This window comes from Trachurus japonicus, chromosome 1 (genome assembly GCF_045865225.1).
Source record: "Trachurus japonicus isolate A0001 chromosome 1, Traja_1.0".
In the NCBI taxonomy this organism is placed as follows: Eukaryota; Metazoa; Chordata; class Actinopteri; order Carangiformes; family Carangidae; genus Trachurus; species Trachurus japonicus.
The window spans coordinates 30127809-30149817 of record NC_140907.1 but is presented as its reverse complement, the minus strand read 5'-3'; the positions used below and the strand labels follow the sequence as shown (position 1 = coordinate 30149817).

The 22009-nt window shown below is 41.2% G+C and overlaps 2 protein-coding genes across 4 annotated transcripts in view; both read right to left on the bottom strand.

Moving 5' to 3' along the window:
* Nucleotides 1–6698, bottom strand: part of LOC146992206 (3',5'-cyclic-AMP phosphodiesterase 4C-like) — a 17787-nt gene extending 11089 nt beyond the window's left edge. The window contains exons 1-9 of the mRNA XM_085784602.1: nt 6586–6698; nt 6165–6448; nt 5039–5173; nt 3824–3951; nt 2689–2871; nt 2512–2551; nt 1386–1456; nt 671–833; nt 44–137 (exon numbers count right to left, since the gene is read on the bottom strand). Of these exons, the coding sequence (XP_085640728.1) occupies nt 44–137; nt 671–833; nt 1386–1456; nt 2512–2551; nt 2689–2871; nt 3824–3951; nt 5039–5173; nt 6165–6206 (856 nt within the window). The 5' untranslated portion in view covers nt 6207–6448; nt 6586–6698. The remainder of the gene's footprint in view (nt 1–43; nt 138–670; nt 834–1385; nt 1457–2511; nt 2552–2688; nt 2872–3823; nt 3952–5038; nt 5174–6164; nt 6449–6585) is intronic.
* Nucleotides 6515–22009, bottom strand: LOC146992205 (hsp90 co-chaperone Cdc37-like). 3 transcript variants are annotated; one of them, XM_085784622.1, is made up of 8 exons: nt 21803–21972; nt 19932–20237; nt 19726–19831; nt 16166–16281; nt 15954–16076; nt 14523–14705; nt 8090–8235; nt 6515–6974 (listed from the first exon to the last, which is right to left on the bottom strand). In XM_085784622.1, the coding sequence occupies exons 2-8, from the start codon at nt 20220–20222 to the stop codon at nt 6899–6901; spliced, it is 1041 nt and encodes a 346-aa protein (XP_085640748.1). In that variant the 5' UTR covers nt 20223–20237; nt 21803–21972; the 3' UTR covers nt 6515–6898. The 3 variants fall into 3 exon arrangements, with proteins under 3 accessions (XP_085640748.1, XP_085640755.1, XP_085640740.1); XM_085784629.1 differs by lacking the exons at nt 6515–6974; nt 8090–8235 and adding exons at nt 11433–11806; nt 12559–12630; XM_085784614.1 differs by lacking the exons at nt 6515–6974; nt 8090–8235 and adding exons at nt 11524–11806; nt 12559–12630 and having other exon boundaries at nt 21870–22009.

Genomic DNA, 22009 nt, shown 5'->3' with positions numbered 1-22009 from the left:
TAAATATTGGTTTGGACAGAAATCAGATTCAGGTCCCACTCACCCATGAAGGTGCTGGAGATGTATTCAGACACCTGGTTACCAGAGCGACTCATCTCTGACAGGTGGGACAGCTCTCTGTTCAGCATCCTCTTAAACTGTGGCAGGGTGAGAACAAAAACAGAGAAACAATTCAGCCCCTCGGTTTAAAGTAAAAGATCTACAAACACTGACAAATACACTGCCGTCTCTGTGAAGTAAAGAAGTGAATCACTGGTCATGGAGCTGATAGAAACCTGGTGAAGCTACAGAGTTCTTTATAGACGATCTGTGATTATTTACAGGACAAACATTTTAGATAATCATATTTTGTTATTCAAAGTTATGAAGTGTGGGAAGATTTCATGGTTTACTTATGAATTAAACTGTTGAAAATGACAATAAACTAAAGTAATAACTGTAGATAACAACGTTAAACATAAGTAGAAAATACTGACTAAATACAAAAATAGCTATGGACAAACAGAAACCCAGTCTTTTCATATTCAAATTACTATTTAAAATTCAGTATTTATACGTCAGGAGACAATTTGAGCCCAGAAACAAATCACACATGATTGACGATGATTGATTAATGACGAGTTGCATATTCACAACTGCACAGGAATATCTGATGCTGATGCTTTCGTACCTTGGTGGAGGCCATTTCGCTGACGGAGCGATGGGTCTGAATGGTCTCCAGTTGGTCCAAACACCAGTCCAGTTCCTCCAGTGTGTCCAGGGCGAGCTGCTGGTACTGCTGGTCTGATAGCGTCGCCCTGGGGCTGGGGCACACTCCACCCAGAGGAGACCTCCTGAAAACAGAGCGGGTTGGTTAGACCAGCGAGGAGCTGCGGACCGGAAACCTGAAGTACTGGGTTTCTATATGTGGAAACAACATTACCAGATTTCATTGAATTGAATTGAATGGTAACAGAAATAGAAACTGTGCATGTTTAATTTATTTTTATTTCTTAATCCAGAAGTCTGTCATGGGAATTGTAATCTGTATTTAATGTCAAAGTCACGTCCACCTTCCTGCACCTGCAGGGGACTGTGGTTAGTAGACTGTATTTTGATTTTGCTGGTGCTGAGAGCCACACAGTCGTGTGTGACTACCACCCAGACTGCATGAGTCACCTAATGATGCTACTGTAGGAACAAAATGTTCATGAGCTGCCTCTGAAGATAAGTAATGGCACTTTAAGGTCTCATATGCTGTATTAAGTAGATTATTATTATTATATATCAAACTAACTATAGTTATGATTTGAAGTCTGAATTTTCTCTCTGTTTACACAAAGGTCAACGCAGCGTCACACTGCACATTAGCGGGACATTTCAGGATAATAAAGACTGGTACTGACTTGACTGTTGGTGTGGAGACGTTGGCAAGGATGGTGAAGTTGCTCCGTACTGATCGCAGACTGGCCAGTACCTACAGCACCACAGAGTCATGAGATAACAGGGCACATGGGTCAGTGACAAGTAAGAGGTGGCAAGATGAGAAATTCAGAAATATCTTTAAATAATGTTCTAAAAGCATCAGATTTGTTAAAATGTACATTTAGTTTTCATGTTGGTTTTATGTCATTTGAACTGTTTTTTTTTAACAAAAGTCAGACTGAATGCCTCTGAAAATGTCAAATGGTGTAACCACAAAAAAATGATAAATACTGTATACAGTAAATTTTATCCACGTATGCTGGATTTACTGTATTTGCAACACTGGGCAGGACATATCCCAAAAACACAGCTTTCTTTTTCTAAATAATGTGTCACAAATTGTGTAAATTTTTTGTCAAGAATCATAGTGTTACACTGCAAAAGTGAATTATTCCATATTTAAAGAGGAACTATGCAAGTCTAGTTTTTCTCTGTTTTGCTAACCCTCCGCCTGGCCATGTGCATTTGTTTTTAGCGAAGCCGGGGAAAAATCAATCCATGGAGCAGTGGATAACGTTATATAACATATACGATGTTACGACGTGTATATTTGTGTAGTTTAATCCGTCACAAACAAAAGATTGCCGGTTAGGGAGCATGTTTGTGTCGCGGTGCCACAGAGATGAGAGCTGGGACACCGGGGCGGCGGCCAAGTACTACACTGATGTTGCAAGGTTGGTTTTCAGCCATGAGACGCCAGGTGAAGACAGAGAGCCTCTGTTCTCACTCGTAACAAGTCACAAGTCATGTAGTTACCTATCACAATTACTGTGGAGCTTTTTAAGGTAAAAATGTAGCATAGCCACTGGAAAATCCTGCTTAGTTCCTCTTTAAATCCAGAATTATTTTGCTGTATATAGTCAGAGTTTTGTGGAAAAACACCACTTGACACTGGGGTGCATCACGTCATTGATCCACATATAAATGTACTGTTTATGTCCTAAAAAAATGAGAAGGTGACACATTCTCCAACATTTCACGTGTGAATCTAAAACAAAGGTTTTGGTCTGAGAAATGATTTGAGGACAGATGTAAAGACGGACTCACTTGAGCAAAAGGTGTGACGATGAAGTCCTCTCCTGTGTGCCTACAGGTGGAAAAGAGAAAAGGGGAAAGTCAGAGGTGATGGGAATATTTCTCTTGACAATATCAACACTGAAGTGCTCACATACATACTCCCTCCTCCTTTCACTCATTCTTTCAGTCAATCTTCCTGAGCCTCACCCTTCGCTGGCGAGGGAGGAGTTACGTGAGACCGTCTTGGGCGACATGTCGTAGTCCGAGTCGGAGCGGTACAGGAAGGACTCTCTCCTCTGACCCTGGGGGAGCGAGGTGTGCAGGGTGAGGCCTGGACTCTGCGAGCCCAGAGGGGTGTGACTCGGCGACACGCCATTTTCTGCTTCGTAACTGAAAAACAGGACGAAGGGGGGTGATTAGAGAAGACCGAAATTATTATTAACCTTCGTCTTGTGTCAGCTTTCTGCCACCATCTCTTGTGTTAGGGTCGGTTTTGACCCGAGTCTTCAATCAGTTGTAAAACACACTAGTAGTAGTTTGTTTATTCGATCTTGTGCACAAATTGTTAACAGTCGAGCATCAATCACAGTCAGTCAACCTTCCATAATACATTCCTTAGTTCAACTAAAAAAGGTGAAAAGGTGTAGGCTGAAACTATCCAGCTTATACAGTAAATGCCTACCCTTTAATTCATTATTTCAGTAAAACTATTAGAAATCTTCATGGGTTCAGAGTAACGGAAAGAAGGAAGTATCCATTAATTAACAAATGAAGCCAAAAAATAAAATAGATAAATAAGTGAACACTATTACAGTACTGCAGTTGCAATCAAAACCCAATTGATCAATCCTGTTTATAGATTTCTATCATACTATGTTTTCATTTATTTTTAAATTGTGTTATGTTTTTGCTTTGTTTGAGATCCTCTGGCAAGCTATTCCACAGTTTTACTCCAGCCACAGAGATACACATGCTACAAAAAAAAGAACAATTATTTATCATCCCATTTGTTTCTCATCTCTTGGTTACGGGGTTAGGCTTTCTGATCCATGAAAAGGTTGGTTTTGCACTTATGATTTCAGTTTTAACTCCAACCGGGTCCAAACCAACCATAACAAAACAAATGTCATAATTTTAACCAGAGCATTTTACATTTTGTGAAAAAAAATGTTGTTTTAGTTTGTTTTTGAGGTTCCTAGCAAAGAGCCTTGATGCAATATACAAATTTATGTGGTACTTTTATGCATTAAAAACCTAAAAACAGGTTGGTGCAGACCCTAACACACGAGGCAAAATGCTAAATGTTGTGCGAGGTGAATTCAGGAGCTTTGTTGTGTTCAACCTGTCAGAATCTGCCTGTGTGATGGAGATGCGCGGTGGGATCCGGAGAGGAAGAGTTGTGGGACGCGACACGTTGCTCAGGACCTCTGGTGAACGGGTGCGGTCTCGAGGGCGGAGCCAGCAGGGCACCTGTAGAGTCAGAAGGTAGAGTTTTTTATATTGTAAAGCTTTTACTCTCACTCTTTTTCATTCACATCTATTATCGTCAAGTTTTGACCATTTTCAAATTCCTTCACTTGAGTTTTTGATGTAGATCCAGGAACCCGATGTTTTCCACTATTTTGCAGTATAAAAGCTACTAATCTCCCCTAACATTGTATTTTCTGTTTCTTTTCTTTTTTTTGCTGGCCTGTTTACAGCTGCTTCTGTCAGACAGTGTGACCCTGAAACCTGAAATAACTGTTTTTTACTCACTTACTGTAAGGAACAACACAAGAAGCTGTAAACACCGCAGCAGTATATCAACACATCATAAGGTTAGAAATTACTGTAGCAAACAGTTGGCTGTTTCTTTACAATGAAACAACATTATCATTTAGTGTCACTTGTCTGACAGTTTGTAGTATTAAATGTAAAATGTTGTCTTCTTTTAGCTTTTTTTTGTCCCCACCGACTCTTCGGTATGTCTTTTAGGTATAATATGTTTGGTGCAGGGCAGGAAGTAAACAGTTAAAACAAATCAATATAAACTGAGGCAGTGAAACCCAAACAATGAGCTCAAGTGTTCAGTGACACTTCTGTTAAACAAGGGAACTCCTTTCACTGTCATTTGATCTCTTGTGAGTATAAGAATATCGACTTGTGCAGCTTTGATCTATTACAATACATTGTTAGCGCTGCATTAACGTTGTATACCATAGTTATAAACTGGATATGAAGCACAGACTGAGCAGGAACATCCAGCACCAGTAGTTCAGTTATAGAGAAGTATATCGAACATTATAAAGCACAGATGTAGCTGCAATGTGTTGTTAAGTATGTTTGTTTTGTAGTTAATTGGCTAAAACATGCTATAAAACTGGTATCTTTCATTCAGAGTCGATATTATATTAACATGGCACATAGTTTGTGTTTACTTAGAGACACTTGGAGACAGGTTACATACTGTCTTTGTTGCATAAACAGGAAGGGCGGCTGTCAACAGGGGCCCATGGCTGTTTTTTTGTTTTTTTTGGTCCCAAAGCTGCTCAATATGGCCAAGCTTTCCTTTCAATACCTGGAGACTAGATGAGAGTCTTCTGCTCCTCCCTCTGCGTAGCTCGGCCCCTAGCGTGGCCCCAGACGTATAGGATCGGCTGTAGCGCGATGACTCCGCCTTCTCCCCAGCACCTGTTATGTCTGTGTCATTGCCCTGTGAGGCAGGAGAGAGGGCAGATGAGGAAAACAGGGAAATGGAGCGAGAGACACATCCTCAGAGGATGGAAGAACATTTCTCTTTCTATGTACACACATCTTATCGTTTATAAAATATAAAATATAATTCATAGATTTAAAAAAAAAAAGACAGAACTTGGTCCATACCACTGTCGTTTTGGCACATCAGTCAAACTATGATATTTTGTCATCATTAAATATGCATGAGTGAAAATATTCCCGCAAAAACACAGACCATAAATTATCAATGTATGTGTTTTTTTTTACATGTGTGTGCGTGCGTGCGTGCGTGTATGTGTGTGTCTGGGATAAGGCCTCTACAGACTGAGCTCTTGGAGGCTGATCTGCACTGCAGTACCGTAGCAACAAAACACTGGGGGAATGGCAGCAGTTGCTAGGCAACAGTGCCGTGTTGCTTCCATGCTGCGTTTTGATGTCGTCCAGACCCAGATGTTGGAGGGGATGCTCACACACACACACATACACACACAGATGCATACATATACAGCACACATACATTCACAAACGGTGGAGTGTAACCGATGAAAAGAGCTTCTTGAATAATGAGCAGCGTTGTGTCCTTCAGCCGAGACGTTCCCTTTAAAAAGAAACGGCTCGTTCACATCGAGGACTGAGACTGACTGACTGGCTGACTGCTTGGCTCAGTGTGAGTCTGGGGGACATGAGGAGACAATCTGTCCACTCTGACTTTTGAGTGCGTCCGCAGATATTGACGAGGAGAACAAAGGGATCGGGGTGTGTGAAAGTCATGAGGTCTGTGCGTCACGGTGGACGTCCAAGACACAACAACACACACACACACACACATGCACACACAGCAGAGTGTGACAGTCTGGCTGTTTTTTCTTTTTACTCCCTCTCTCTGTAACATGTGATGAAGTTGGCAGCTTTTCTCACACACACACACATGCACACACACACACATCGTCGCCTGTTTACACTCTCACCTCTTCTCCAGTCACCGACAGCACGCTGCGGCTCTTCTTCATTCTGATTGGCTCGTTCTGCGCCCCAGGGCGGAGCGTTCCCGAACCCAGGCAGCAGAGCAGGTGGAGAGCCAGGACCGGAGAGGTCAAAGGTCACTTGCAAGGTCAAACCAGGGTCAGACCGGGTCGCAACCGGCCCCCATTGGAGCTGACTTCAGCCAGCCAGCCAGCCAACCGACTCCCCGGCTCGCGCTGCGTCCACACACCTCAGACTCAGGCTGAAACCCGGCGTCCTCCTGCTGCTGCTGCAAAACAGTACAGGTGCATTTATCCAGGTTCAGAGTCAGGATAATGACCTTTGTTTGGATCTGTTGTTTTGTTTTGTTTTGTTTTTTTTAAAGCCAAAGGTGGAAGAAATACAAAAAAAAATCTTAAGTCTCACTCCATTTCGAGTTTCTGTGAAAAAACAAGTCTGTCTGCATGTCGTCTTCCTGTGGCCGGAGCAGCCGGTGGGAGATCCTGGTCCGAACTCATGATGTCGCTGCTGAAGAAAAGCAATAATCCAACCTGCTGGAGTGTTGTTCACATGACGCTTCCCAGTTGTAAACCTGATCCCACATGAATGACGTTTCCCCCAACAGTTAAGAAAATCCCCAAAAGATCCAGAAAGGTTACGTCTCTCCTGTCTCGCTCGATGATACAGATCCAGATTCTGCAGATTTTGAGAAGTGTTGACTATGAGAGAAACTCAGAAGTCAAAACTCCAGGCACGATTCGCCAAGATCCATCCTTGAATTTGTCCAAAATCGTGTCCTCGTTGCTGTAGCGTCCCTGTAAGAAAACAAAAAAAACATAACTTAGTATGACCAGGAATTTTAAAAAGCTGAATTTCTCTGAGTCATCTTTCCTCCCTCGTTTTAAAAGCTCAATGTTCTGCCATCCTGAAATGAATTCATCCTGTGTATCATCATCAAACACAAGACAAATCATTTCACCCACATACTGTAATATGTACACATTGCAGCTCCAGTGATAGTAACCACCTTGGAGATACAAATGGGAACAAATGTCAGTTGTTTTCTGCAGCGCAAAGACATAAAAATCCCAACTAATATTCAAACTGATAGCGAAGATGACCAATTATTGAATCAGAAACTGACAAAACATTTTGGCTGCCGTGAACCCCCGCAGGAGCCGTTACCTTCAGTTTTGGCTAATTCTGAGCAGATACTGCAACACCAAAAGCTGTGTGATGTTATATAATTACTCTGAGCAGTCCGAGCTGACCTAATTCCATTGGATAGGACAGATTCAGCATATCAGAGTGTTTCTGATTGAGCTGCTATACGCCGACAGATAGTGGACTAGTGGTGGTTGGTGGATGGTGGTTGGTGGTGGAGAGAGACGACTTTTACCAGGGTCACCACCACCACCACTACAGAGAACACACCCACTCAATGAATGGACTTTCACACTATCCACACAGTCTGCTGTCAAACAGTCAAAACAGGTCTGTGCAGAGAAATCAACAAATGCACGGTGACACAGTGACATATATATGCACAGACGTTGAGAAATTTGAGCACACAAACACACACGCACACACATACACATACACACCATGGCTGCCACCACCATTAACCACCTCCACTACAGATAAAGCAGCTTATAAAACGGAGCAGCAATGCATCAATATGCAGCTCAACTAGCAGCCCTGCTCTTCTGTTCCCAAATATATGTATTATAAAAACACAAACATGCTGACACCATGCATATGTGAGGACTGCCCTGCCATCATGCCTGTCTGCAGACGGCGCACTGCAAGACATATGTCAGACACACACACACACACACACACACACACAGAGACACACACACACACACACACATGTACACATTGAAGACAGTGGAGCTGCAGCGTGTGTAAAGAATAAAAACACACTCACCTTGATCGCCTCAAGATCAATGAGCTCAAAGATAAGATGGGCTGGGCCTCTTCTTCGTCTTCTCCTCTTTCTTTCTTCTTCCTTTTCCTCCTCTTCTTCCACTTGTCTCCTTCCCCCCTCTTGTCTTCCCTTCCCTCTGTCTCTCTCTGCAGACCAGCAGTGTGTCACCACCACCACCACCACCACCACCACGGCGAGAGAGAGAAAGAGAGAGCAAGAGAGAGAGAGAGTGAGAGTGAGTGAGTGAAAAAAAGGAAAAAAAAAAACACTTGGCGTATTCGTGAATATCCACGGCTTCACCAGCTTCCCTCCCTCCCTCCCTGACTCTCCTCTCTCCCTCTCCCCTGCCACAGTGGTCTCCCCCAGCCCAGCCTCCCCCCTCCTCCTCCTCCTCCTCCTCCTCCTCCTCCTCCTCTTCCACAACAACCACCAGCAGCAGCAGCAGCAGCAGCCTCCGTGGAGAAGCCCATCTCCCCTCCCTCTCCCTCCCCTCCTCTTCCCTTCCTCCTCCCGCACAGTGTGTCCATTAATCCCATACAACAGCCTCTGCTCCTCCTCTACCCCCCCCCATGCTTTTTCTTTCTCTCTCTCTCTCTCTCTCTCTATTGCTCCCTTTCTCTTTTTTTTTTTTTCTGGCATTGCCTTTTATGTTCTTTTTTCTCTTATTGGCAGCCACACGCCGATTCTCTGCTTCAACAGTCAGGCACCAGCTCTCTCCATCATACACTCCCACACACATCGCAGATTTTCATTGGCAAACGCTGCTCCTGTTCAAAAAAAAAAAAAATCACAATAAGGATTCATGATCTGCTGTTACTCACTCTGCTGCTTTTTTTTTTTTTTTTTTTGCTTTTTTTCTCCCACTCCTATTGACCATGTCCTTTTACAGCCATTCAAGGACATACAGTGCATTTATCCATTAAAGCCTGAGCTGTATGAATAATATTTCCTGGACAGTTTGGAGCACAGTGTATATATATGTTTTTGTTGTGTGTTTAGATGAATGTACTCCTTCAATAACAACCAACACGACTGTAACTCAGTTATTTTCATGCGATTGCTCCTTTAATCGATCCAATGGTGCAAATATTCACATTATTTTATTATTTTACACAAATTACTAAAAATGTTGCAGATTCATTTGTTCACTCATCTGTCAGTGGACTAATTGATAAATTGATATACTTTATCATTTCAGTTCTCAACAAGATAAAGGGCTGCAACAAATGGTTATTTCCATTATTGAATAATCAGCTTATTATTTTCACAATTCATTGATTAAATGTTTTGTTTCACAAAATGTCAGAAAATAGTGAGTTAGTTTGTTCTTAGGAGATGGGAAACCTGATTAAATTCATATGTAATGATATTCACTATGTATTGGTAAAATCTGATGTATCTGGTATATGTAAGGCACATTGTTTTTATATTTATTTTTAATTTCATTATTTAATTTATCAATTTTTTTTTCTTTGTCTAATGTTTATTTTTTTCGGTCTATGTTTGTTCTTGTTTTGTCTTTCTTTGTATATGTATATTTTAAAAAGGGACAATGAATATGTCATCAGGATGCAGAGTGATGTGATGATGTCCTGCTAAAACACTAATAAAATATAGAAAAGAAAAGCACTAGATAATGTCTTCAAATTCTTACAGTATTAAATATAATGTATCTATAATACTAAAATATAAGTAAAGAAAGTAAATCTTTACATCTTTAAAAACAATAATTAATAAGATATCAGAAACCAGATCATTGTTGGTCATATTGACTAATTGTCTCAGCTCCAAGACACAGTGACAGACTGAATTAAAACCACCAGTGATCAATAGTGAAAAAGTTCACAAACTAAACATCAGCTTCTTCAAAATGAGTATATAGGCTATTATCCACAGAGAGAAGCTGCAGCACATTGATACTGATACTGAACATACACATACACACACCTGCAGTTGTACATGAAGCTGTGACTCTGCTCCACTTGGCTTTTATAGACACAATCTAGATTTGATTTATGCCCATGCGCCTGCGCTGATTGTTTTCTATTTCCAAAAGTGACTGCACAAAGAAGCTTTGCCTCAAAAAAATCCTGCACAGACCACTAAATCAAACCCACCAATTAATTATGAAGGAGAGCGAGGGCAAGAGAGCAACCCAGCAATTAATTATGCAAGTGAAAGAGAGACGGAGAGAGAGAAGAAAGGTAGGAAATGAGTGAGTATTCACAGCGACCCGAGGAAAAGTTAGTAAAACTGAACAGAAACAGTTTATGAACAGAGAAAGTCTAAGTTTATTGTACAACACAACATAAAAACACAAGTCTCTCACGACTACAGAGGTAAGTAGAGAATAAAACATTCTGCTTGTAAAACCGTCACACACACAGACTATTGAATCACAAAACAGCAACAATAAAATGACTTTATTTGGACCACCCTTCAGTCAGACAAACTCTTCTCCAAGTTTTAACAGTTTGTATTGATTAGTCTGTTGGTGGAGGATTTATCAATACAGATCTCAAATGCAATGATTTGCTGTTTGTGTGTGTCTGTGTGTTTTGCATCATTGAATCTTTATGTGTCAAACTGTTCTAACAAAACAAGAAATCTGAAGTCGTCACCATCGGCCTTTTGGACGTTTTTCACTTTGATATCTGACATTATATTGACTATAAGACTAATCAATTATAAAGAAACTAACTGGTAGATTAACAGTCATGATAATTATCATCAGACTGAATCAAAAATCTTCAAAGTGAGGTTGGGCTCTTACTCCGAGGTGGCTGAGGACCCTGCGGGTGAAAAGCTTCAACTTTTATGACTTAAAAACACACTGCACTGTTAGAGAAGCTCCTGTCATTTTAGGACATTTAGTCTGATATTGATTACAGATTATCAATGGATTGAAATCTACCAATAACTGTTCGGTATAGAAGCTAATGATGTAGTTTATGGACTGCGTTTCCCCAAACAGACTTGAGATGGCGCCATCGTCCACAGTAGCACGACGGCAGACAGATGGTTGGACCTGAGACAGAGAACATGTGACGCAGCACTGGACTCTTTAAAAACAAAAGATGAATACTAGGATGAAATTTTTACATGTATCCAAGCTTCTTTTGTCAGCAGTGTAGAGTCAAATGTCTCAGATCTAATTAGCACCTGTCTCTCACCCGGTTTTTGCACCTATGTTGGTGTCATGAGGTCTCGTGTGTGAGAACTTTTTAAAAGTCAGATGTTTCCAATTAGGTTAAATTGAAGATACAAAAACTCTTGAAGTTTGTGAAAAATATAGAATATTCTTGTAATCAGTTCGACAAAGATATTTAGATATTTAGATTAGATATGTTTAAATTATAAAATGTAATATTTTAAACATTTTTACATTTGAAAACAAATATATATTACAAATACTATAACTATGTACATTATGTTGCATGTCTGAAACGTTACACTATCAGATGAGCTTGCACATACCATCAGAATCAGAGACATTTGCAAACAAAGCTGCCACAAACATTTCACACAGGACACACACAACAAATGTCAATTCAGCTGATGACGCAAGAAACCACCAGAAGCTTCCTTTGATTTTTAACCCTCCTCCTCTTCCTCCTCTTCCTCCTCCTCCTCTTCATCATCATCATCATCACCCTCTCCTAAATCTGGGACCCACAATCCAGAGTCAATGCACCTTTTCAGATGGAATTTTCCTTCCTGCAAAAACAAACACGGTGATGGAAGATCAAGAATGAATGAATGAATGAATGAATGAATGAATGAATGAATGAGGTAACAGATTTTGTGCTATTTCATCACTTGCTGATTCTTTTCTTGACTATCTGACTAAACAAGACATGGAAAAATTTGTTCAGGCATTTATTTTCAGCAGGCTGGACTATTCAGAATCAGAATCAGAAATGTTTTTATTGCCAAGAGCAGTAAAGGTCAGTTTACAGCACAAGGAACTTGTTGTCAGGTGCAAACATAAAGGTACCAAAAATAGGTAAAGGCGGGGATAAAAATAGACATAAATATGAAAATAGAATAAATTAAAATATTCTAGTGCAAAAAATATGCATACTATATACAATTTAGGATTTATACAAAATGAATAAAAATAGAATAGAATAAAGATAAAGATATACGTATATACAAAATACACAAGAACCAAACAAGGTGAAGCAGTTATTATACCGCTCCTCGTCTCTCTCTCCCTGCACACCTGAGGTCTGCACAAACTGTCAATTCATTTACGTCAGGGTTGCTACAGCTTTTAGCTAAATTCAATATATGATTTTAAGTCTTATTTTACTTTCTTTGTATTTTTCTGTTTTGATTTTAATGTATTTCTATGCCTTTCTAAAGCACTTTGAATTGCCTAGTGTATGAATTATATAAATTTGCCTTGCCTTGCCTTGACTATAAATTCCTGTTTCAGGGTGAGTCTCAGTTGCAGTCACACTCACCTCGGGGTGCAGCTTGCTGAAAGCCTCCTGCAGCATCTGAATGTTTTTCTCATCAAAGCTTCTTTGTATTTCCTATAAAACAAGAGCAGTCAATAATGAACCTAGTGAACTGAGTACGTCGAGCTAAGTCATAAGAAAAACTGTTAAATGTCACGTTTAAGATATGATATGATCACTTAAAAATGCACCTCATTGTTCTCCAATATCATAGCTTTTTATTCTAACCTTGTTATTCCGAAGTTTATCATATCACTGAAAACCAACCAAACAACTTTGTACAAACCTGTGTGTAAGCTTGGAGAGAGTAGATAATGCTTTTTACCTGGTACAAAGAGCAGAATCCATTCTGCTGAGCTGTGAATTGACTTCTCTGGCATCAATAGACTGCGCAAACACTGACTTCAAAATCTACAACAACGAGCTGGAGAAAAAAAAGTAGTCTCTCACACCAACTACACATCTGTCGGAGCAACTGTTTGTAAACAGGTCAGTAGGTCAGTTGTAGTCTTTATAAACCCTTTTCAAATATAACATTGAGATGGAAGGTTTCTTCATAGATACATATGTTTGATATGATATGATATGTTTTGCTCAGAGACAACTTTAGAGGTGGTAAAACAAACAAAAAAACACTGATTTACTATTTCATTTTTTATTTTATGTTACACACTGCACTGACAAACCCACAGCTCAAGATGAATGTCTTTAAAATACACTTGGCTGGTAGTAAGACAACCATCACAGCCAATGCAATGCAATGTGAGAATGGACTTGAGTTCCTGTACAAGACCCTTTTTCTGTACAAGTTTACTGTCAAACAGTCATTAGGCCTGATAACGGACAGTGGAAAAAAACATGTTACACTGTGGACACCAGTGTAAACCAGAGTGTTGCCCAGAGAGACAGACCTCCACGAAGGCCATGGTCAGATAAAATATACAAGTAAATGATCCTGATCTCCCCTCAAATCCCTCCAGTTCCAGTCAGACCTGTTTGTGTGGTGCTACTGTCCAGCACAGGGACAACAGGTGAATTAAAACCAACACTATGTGTTCACAGTAACTTGTAGCCAGGTGGCTGAAACGCTTGTGTATATAGGTTGTTGACTTTTTCAGCTGGTGCAGCAAAACAAGTGTGTTGGATCTGATGTGCTGTGTAAACTGAATGAGAGGAGGAGGCGGGGGGAGACACTAACACTAACAGGCCTGTTGTTTTCCCTCACAGCCTCCAGGGATTTACTGTACTGTAGAGCCAGGCAGTGCACACATTTTTTTTTTAGTTACACTGTAAAGCTACATTAAATCTGCTGTTGTGGAAGCGTCCCATTGTGTAAACACACCACAGGATAAAAAGAGGTCGAGTCTGCCACGGACTATGATGGATCTTACCTACCAGGATTTAATTATTGGGTTATTCATGGACCTTTTATTGCATTGTGTTTGACTAACAAAGACAAAACAAAGACAGTCTCTGGACATAGACAATGACCACAGACAGAGACCAGTCTGATTGAAATGGATGTTTATATTTGACCATTGTCACATCTGAAATGGACTAAATACACTGACAAACAGAGTAACTTGATCATGGAGGATGAAGTCACCAAACTCCCTGAAAATATCAGGAAATTAAATATTTCTTGACTCAGAATGAATGCCAAGCACACAGCCATTCTTCATTATTATTATCAATGTTTTGTCCTATTCTTATTTGAACGGTTATCAACCTAAAATGATTATAGGTTTATGATAAGCTATATAAATTATCATTCACCATCCATCATTGCCTTTTTTTTTACACATTACCCTGCTGTTTTCGTCCTCACCTCATAAAAATGTTGTTCTAATCACCTGAAAGCAGAGCTGCCATCACTTTTTCCATTAGAAAAAAAAAGAAAAGGAACCAGCTGTGTGACAAACACGACTCAGATGTGTGTGTGTGTGTGTGTGTGTGTTTGTGGTTACCTTTGGCAGTGACTCGTAGACCTCTACAGGGTCTAAACCACCTGGGCCCAGTCTCTTCTGCCTCTCCTCCTCCTCCACCTCCTTCATTGCGTCCTCCATGCGAGTCTGCGCACAGCTGCGGACACGCTCCTTCAGCGACTCCAGCTCGCGGTCAAATGCGTCTTGATAGGGCTTGTCTACAGTCTGACATGGAGGATTTCACATAAACAGCAGAGATATCTGATTAAAGGGGACATATCATGGAAGTATCAGTTTTTGAAGGTTCTTTGTTTGTTTTGCCTTTCGGCCCCAAAATGTGAGAATTGACAAAAAAATCTGTAATGTGCAGCATCCCTAGGTTGAAATCCACGTGGTTTTATGAGCTGTTCCTTCAGTTTTCTGGCAGTGATGTAACTAGTTTTTGAATTTGTATAACACCACCCCTACCTGGTACCAGTAGAAGGGGCGGGGCAAGCAGTGGCTCATTTGCATTTAAAGGGACAGGCTCTGAAACCAGCCGTGGTGTTTGATCCTTGGGGTATTTTGACCAATGCATGTCACAGACATGTCTTTAAGACACCTGGGAACTATTTCAATTTGTGGAAAAAGGGCATAATATGTCTCCTTTAACAAATTTATCAGTGACAAATGTCCGCTGGGTGTTTATTTCTACCTTCATATGCAACAGAAAAAGAGAGAATCTTCATCCTGTTATCTCTTGAAACTAAAACGCACGCCCTTTCTCCTGATTATAGTCTGTTATTCAGTTGGGAGGATGTAATTCTACTGCTTTTCTGAGGGGAAACTTATGCAGATTAGATTCTGAACCCTTTCCAGAAAAAACCCTGAGCTCTTTCTCTTCTCGTCTATGCTGCAGGGAATTGTTTCTCCCCTGGATATTCATTATGGATATGAATCTCAATCTGATCTCTTATGAACCTGCAGTGAACCAGTGCCAGTCTCCTATAAACTGATCCAGACAGCCAGGATTTCATTTTGTCATGTAACCACGGGATGAATCCTGTTAACTGCTGAAAACAGGGGGGCGTGGCAAAATGAACCGACAATCTTGTCAGGTCAGATAATGCGTGAGTTTGCATGTGCACGACCACTGACACCGTGTCGGACACTGCCAGTTGAAAGTCAGCAAATAAAATCAGACCGTTAACTGTGCATAAGAGATTCCTCACAGTCTCTCTCATGCAAACAAACCGGACACACTATGCTGCTCTTTAAAAAAAAAATTGTATTAATGTTTTTTCCAGTTGTTGGGGTGGGGTTGTCGTGCATTGTTCTGTTATATGTAACACCTACAACTCAATCAAATAAATCACATAGAAGCTGAAACAGAAACCAAATTCCAACAAACAAAAGGAAGTAGTTTGTTTTGTTTTGTTTTTCCAGTGGAATGTGCCAACACAAAGATGAAGCAGACCATGTTTCATAACAGACCTTAATCTTTGAGAAGAATTGTCTGAAGCAGCCTCTCGGGTCGGCCTCCAGCGTCCGAGCTAAATCCAAGATGAACTGCATGACGATGGCCTGGTGGGCCACCTGCTCCATCAGCGCATGTTTCTACAAGTACAGAACATGCAGAGTTTACAAAGCTTGAATGATTTGCTTTTAATCCAGACTGTATTGACAATTTTCACAGCAGCACTCACCTCGTCTATCTCAAAGTCAATACAGATGACCACGAGGCAGTTGGCCGTCTCCTCGCACACCAGATGTGGATTGTCCGACAGGTACTTCTGACTGTCTTCCCAGCGCCGCAACATACCTGTTGGCACACACAAACAGCAAACAGTGTCCAGCAAAATTACTACATTCAAAAGTTTGTCTTTCAACACTAGAAGACAAGTCTGGTTAAAAATGGCTTAGGTCATGGAAACACTCATCCTGCTTTGTTCCCCTTTCAAAAAAAAGGGAAGATTTTGTGTTTTGACCATTTCAGGAACACATTATAACAAGAAAAGTGAAAAAATAGAAATGTTTCCAAGAACTCAACATTTTAAAAGGAGAACAACACTGAGTTCACTCACATGGGTCAGTCTGTCAAGACTGCTGTGTATTGCGTAACGCCCTCTGTGGCACTGAAGATTCACAAAGTCTGATAAATGAACCTTCACTGTCGTCTACATTATCACAGCTGTATATTTTCATAAGTACGCCTTACAGACTGGGGGTGTTAAAGGGATACTTCACCCAAAATCAATAATTCCCCAATTTTCTACTCACTGTCATGCCAAGGAAGGGTTTGGAGAACTTTCGCTTTTGGAGTTCCAGGTGGGGTCCCGCTGGCAACAGATTTCAAATTACTTTTTTCCGAACAACTTTTACATGTGGCAGCTTCAGGACACTTGGGTCAGTGCGGACGAGCAGTATGGAGGTATTTGGATGTTTCATAGTGTGTGTTTTGGACGATTCAAAATTGAGCTCTATCCGCCGCCATTATATAAGGTATATGGTGAGTAGAAAATTGGCGAATTATCGACTTTGGGTGAAATATAGCTTTAATCGCAGTATTAAACCCCCCAATTATTAAAGGTTCCTAAATACCGTCACTTTCCAAAAAAGATTATGTCGGATCCATGTTGGCAGATCAGCGCAACACGCACGGAACAAAAAAACAAAGTTACACAACAACCGCAATTTCTCTGACAATTATCGTACCAAGAAAATCTATAATCGTGACAACCCTAGGTGGGATTGATCGCTTATGTTGTTGTTTAATGTTTGTAACTTAGTCAAGTCCTACAATCAGCAGTGAGCACAGAAAGAGTTCTGTTGCAGCTAGAAAGATGTTGTTAACCTGAAAGGTAGGCCTGGAAGTTTATTTAAAACCCCACCAAGAGTATTTCCTGTCTGTTTTCTCTCCAAATCTTAATCAAATATTCCCACAGGAAAGATTTGCTGGGACCACACCTTTACAGTAGAAAACTAGAATCAGTTCCTTTCTGTTGTATGCCTCCACCAAGTTGCTAGAAACATGGTCAACATCTCCCGGTCCTCTCTAGGACAGAGCATTGTGATGTCACCTTTAAGTCGGAAAAACCGCCATGCCACATATGTCATCTCTTCCTTATTTTATCCAAGTAGACATTTGTGGGAAATTGTGGCACAATTAGTGTGAGTCATGGCCAAAAAAGTGTGTAATATCTGAGGTCATAGAAACCTTGACTTTTGGGTTAGGGATTGTTCGCACCAAATTTGTGGAAGTTTGACAGACAATAAAAAAACCTCACGATTCATAAATATCCCCGTTTTACGAAATATGCCCAGTGTTTCCCCTAGCCGTTTTGTCTTGGGGGGGTGGGGGTCGATGAGTCCGGGGGGGGGGGGTGTGTGTGTGTGTGTGTATGTGAAGGTGTGTGTGTTCATCTCTCGCGCGCTCTGTTTGGATTAAATAAACACAAATAGGCTACAAACACACACATTGGCCTCTAGTATTTTATATTGTTTTCATATATTTTACTGATCGAAATTATAGAATAGGCCTACGAGTGTGTGTTTTATTGAGTGTGCGTATGAAAATAGTGGGTTTTTTAGGTGCTGTGGCTACAAGCAAATTTCATATTGTCTCTGTACAAAGACTTATTCAAGATTTGCGTTTGGGCAACACTGAAATATAACAGGCAAAACATCGAAATTGATTTATTCATGGCCACATTAAGTGAAATTATTAACTTTACCGATTATCCATCTGTCCTGCTGTGAGTGGACAACTTCTTTCAGTGGTGACTGACTGAAAAATAAGATATAGGCTGTAGTCTAATATATAATGAACTAGGGATGCACATGTTTAACCGTTAACCGATAACAAGAACTTTGACCGATTAATACTATCGGTTATTTATTTATTTTATTAGCTCCTTATGTCGTCAACTCATGGGGGCGTGTTGGCACGAGTTCACGTGCCTTCAGTCATATTTCACAGCAAAAAGTTACACAGGAGGACTGACAGTATGTGCAGCAGCAGCCCCAGTGAAGGAAGGTCAGACAATAAATGTAGCCTACGGACATAGCATCACCTGTAACAACGGCGCTGGAAAAAAAAAAGAAAAAAAAGAGGACGTCGCTGCTCTCCAGCCTGTTCACCTGCAGCTCTCCTGCAGCTCCACAGAGGAGCTGTCAGAGGAGCTCTGCTGCTCCTTCAGCCCGGTGTTTGGCTGCACTTTGTATAAAAACAGTTCTACATTGGACGATCTAACCTCCAGAGCGCGATCAGCTGAGACAGAGCGCACTGATCAGCTGTCGCGGCGCACGTGTGTATTTAGCGGCAAAAAAAAAAAAAAAAAAAAAATTGAAACAAAATTTTTTTTTTTTTTTTTCTTTTTTTGGCCGTGCGCCGCAAGATTCTTAATCTTATCGGTTAACGGCTAATAATCGGTTAACAAGCGTCGGTTATCGGTCAGAAAAAAAATTCAAAATGTGCATCCCTATAATGAACTCCTGACGCTCAGCAGGTGAGGAGAACAACTGTAGGCGGAGACGCTCAGAGAGAAAGTCAGCAGCAGCGGATCAGCTGATCTCTCCCTCCGTACAAACGCTCCGTTCTGATCCACTGGACTTTCAAAGTAAAGCTGACGCAGCTGATAATGAGTTAAATAGTGAAACAGCGGTGCTTTTATCGCCAGTTTTATGATTAAACAAAATAGACCAGACGCCAAAACGACTGCTGCAGGGCGCGAGCCGGCCGCGGAGGTGCACGCCGCGGTGAATCTGATTCGCGGCGCTTCCTCGCCCGGTGTGTACCCGGCGTGAGCGCTGGTAGGCCTATTTAAAAATCAGATGGCAGAGGGAGAATAGTGCCGTTTGGTTGCTTGGGCAGCTTGGGTGCTTCAGGTGGAGCGCTCTACAGTTTGATCAGACCAACAGGTCCGATTTGACCGCGATTGGCTCCTTGATGTCCGGTTTTTCAAGGGGGGCGGGGGCCCGTGCAGGCGGGGCGGGCCGCCCCGCCAATAGAACGGTAGGGGAAACACTGATGCCCCATAAACCTCAGACTCCTTCACTACTTCCTTAGAAGTGCCCCTCCCACTTTGTAGTGCTGATCAACCACACTGAAAAGCAACAACAAAACTTAAATGTTACTGTACATGTCCAGTTTAGAAGTTGGAGGTTAATGCAAAGAAGTTGAGCCCCTAACCCGAACAAAAGGAGCTGAAGAAAAGATAAGATAATCAAGATATACTGTAACTTTGTCACCGAGACTAAAACATACCAAAGTGTTTGATTTCCTTTGCATACTTTTGCACAAAGGTCTTGTGCTTCTCCAGCTTTTCCTGCTCCGTTTCCTCCTTTGCCACAGGCTTGACGTTGAGCACACTCTAGAAAACAATTTTAAGAAGAGAAAAGAAACGGGTAAACTCCATTGTCACATTAAAAACTCCTACATCTTGTCGACCCAGGTGCATGACCTGACCTTACCTTGCTGAAACCTTCCTTGCTGATTGTGTCGACGTTCCAGGGAAGTTTCTTTTCCTCTCGCCGGTAGTGCTCCCACATTTTCTCAAACGCCTTTTCATCCTTTTTTAGTTTTCTCACCTCGACCTGAACTTTCTTCAGCTCAGCCTCCCGCTCCTCATCCTCCTCCTCCTCCTCCCCCTCCTTCTTTGCGTCTTCTAGCTCTCTAAGTCGTCCCTGAGCTTCTTCCAATAACTTCTTACACTCAGCAGAGTTGTTCTCCAGATCTTCCCCCTTCTCCACAAACTCAGCCATTTTCTCCAACCGGGCCTGTTGAGGCAAACCGACAGTACAAAAGATTAATACTGAAGTGAATCATCACAAATAAAATGGACTAATAATAACTATAATCACACCCAAACAGCTGTGACAGGAAACAACTAACACCAACATGAACATCAGGTTGAATAATTGCCTAAAATCTACTTTTTGCCTTACGCAGACTATTAGGATTCAAAAGCTGTATTATATCAGTGAATGATGTGGGAGAAAGATCTCAAAATATTAACCGTTATGTCTTGTGTCTGGCAACAGAGAGGTGCAGCCCAGGTTTGAGTGTAAATTATGAGATGGGCCTCATCTGTTTATCTTCACTACAGTCTCCCCGACACGCAGCAGGCCTAATCTGTACATTCACAAGCTGAAATGAGCGATGGTACCAGCCAACGACATTCAAAACATGTCAGCCATTGGAATTTTTTGGACTCTTCCACATCTCAGCAAGATTTAAATGTTCACAAATCACATTTGTGAAACACAGGAATGAAAACAAACATCTGAATGAGGGCAGGGGGGAAGCTGAAGGCCAAGAGAGAGTCAAGAATGAACTTAACAAGTCATGTGACAGCTGGGTACCAGGAAGTTAAGCTCATTACACAGAGATTCATTCAGTCAAACAAACAGAGCTTGACCACTGTGTTGCTGTGTGCATACCATACTGGTTATGTAATTCATGCATCTGCTTTTCACTTTTTGGGATGTGACCACTGACTTTTGAGGCTCATATCATTAGTAAATGGAAACAGGTAGGTGAGGAGGGCTGAGAGATTCAGTAGAAAGATCTGGCAAAGACTGGAAAGGTGACTGGGAGTCGGATGAAGCAAAAAGCTGATTTGCGGACATTAAGTGAACGTCCCTTGGCCAATTTTCCAAGATAAAGAGTGAACTTTTCATGCTCTATCTCAAACATATTTTTGTTTGTACAGAGATTCCTTGTTCCTGCTTAAACTATTTCCCTTTGATAAGATGCAAGAGCAATCATAACATGAGATAATGTGATCTGCTGGCACCAGTTTTTTTCACGGTCACAAAGTGGCTACTGTGAGCTGTTCAATCAGGATAGTGAACTGTGGCCATAAATGATGATAGTAAATTGTAGTAAAGATATTAAAGTGTAAAAATATGAATATAATGTTAGTTACTTAACATTGTGACCACTTTAATATAATTTAAGTCACTTATTTTGTGTTGTGTGAAGACACACTGTAGCTACTGTGACGACATGGCAGGCTGTTCAGGTAAGTTATGGTCACAATATTTATTAGAAACTGGTCGCCACCTGTAAATAAGTTGCATTTTTCGACTGTTTTGTAGTGTTATAGCTTTAAAAGTCTTATTTTTCTCGTTTTTCAGACTGTGCTCTCTTCAACCTTCTTCTTTTTTCTTTTCTGGTTGAATAAAGTGGTTGTTTTTGCACACTCTTGGCTAGATTTAAGATAGCAGATCCGTTACCAAGCAACACGGTAACGTTGACACCTGTCAATCAAACTCTAGTCACTATGGTTCGTTACCACAAAAAAAAGACACTTTCTGCTACTGGTAAACAAAAAACTAACCAAATAAACGACTCCAAACTTCACGGCTACAACAACAAGTGCCACTGCTACTGCTGCTGCTGCTGACCCGGTGTCTCAGTCTGAACAAACTGGACGTGTCGACGAACGGGCTGGTGACATCCTCGTCGTCCGACACGTAGATGTGATCCCAGGCGCTGTAGTCGACACCGCCGGCGGCTCCGGTGCTGCTCATGATCCTCCAGCCTC

Coding starts and splice junctions, on each gene's coding strand:
- LOC146992205 (XM_085784614.1), bottom strand. CDS start 21,995: ATGAGCAGCACCGGAGCCGCCGGCGGTGTCGACTACAGCGCCTGGGAT. Junction 16,077..16,165: donor TTGACTTTGAGATAGACGAG/GTGAGTGCTGCT, acceptor CTGTACTTGTAG/AAACATGCGCTGATGGAGCA. Junction 14,706..15,953: donor AATTCTTCTCAAAGATTAAG/GTCTGTTATGAA, acceptor CCTCCATGTCAG/ACTGTAGACAAGCCCTATCA.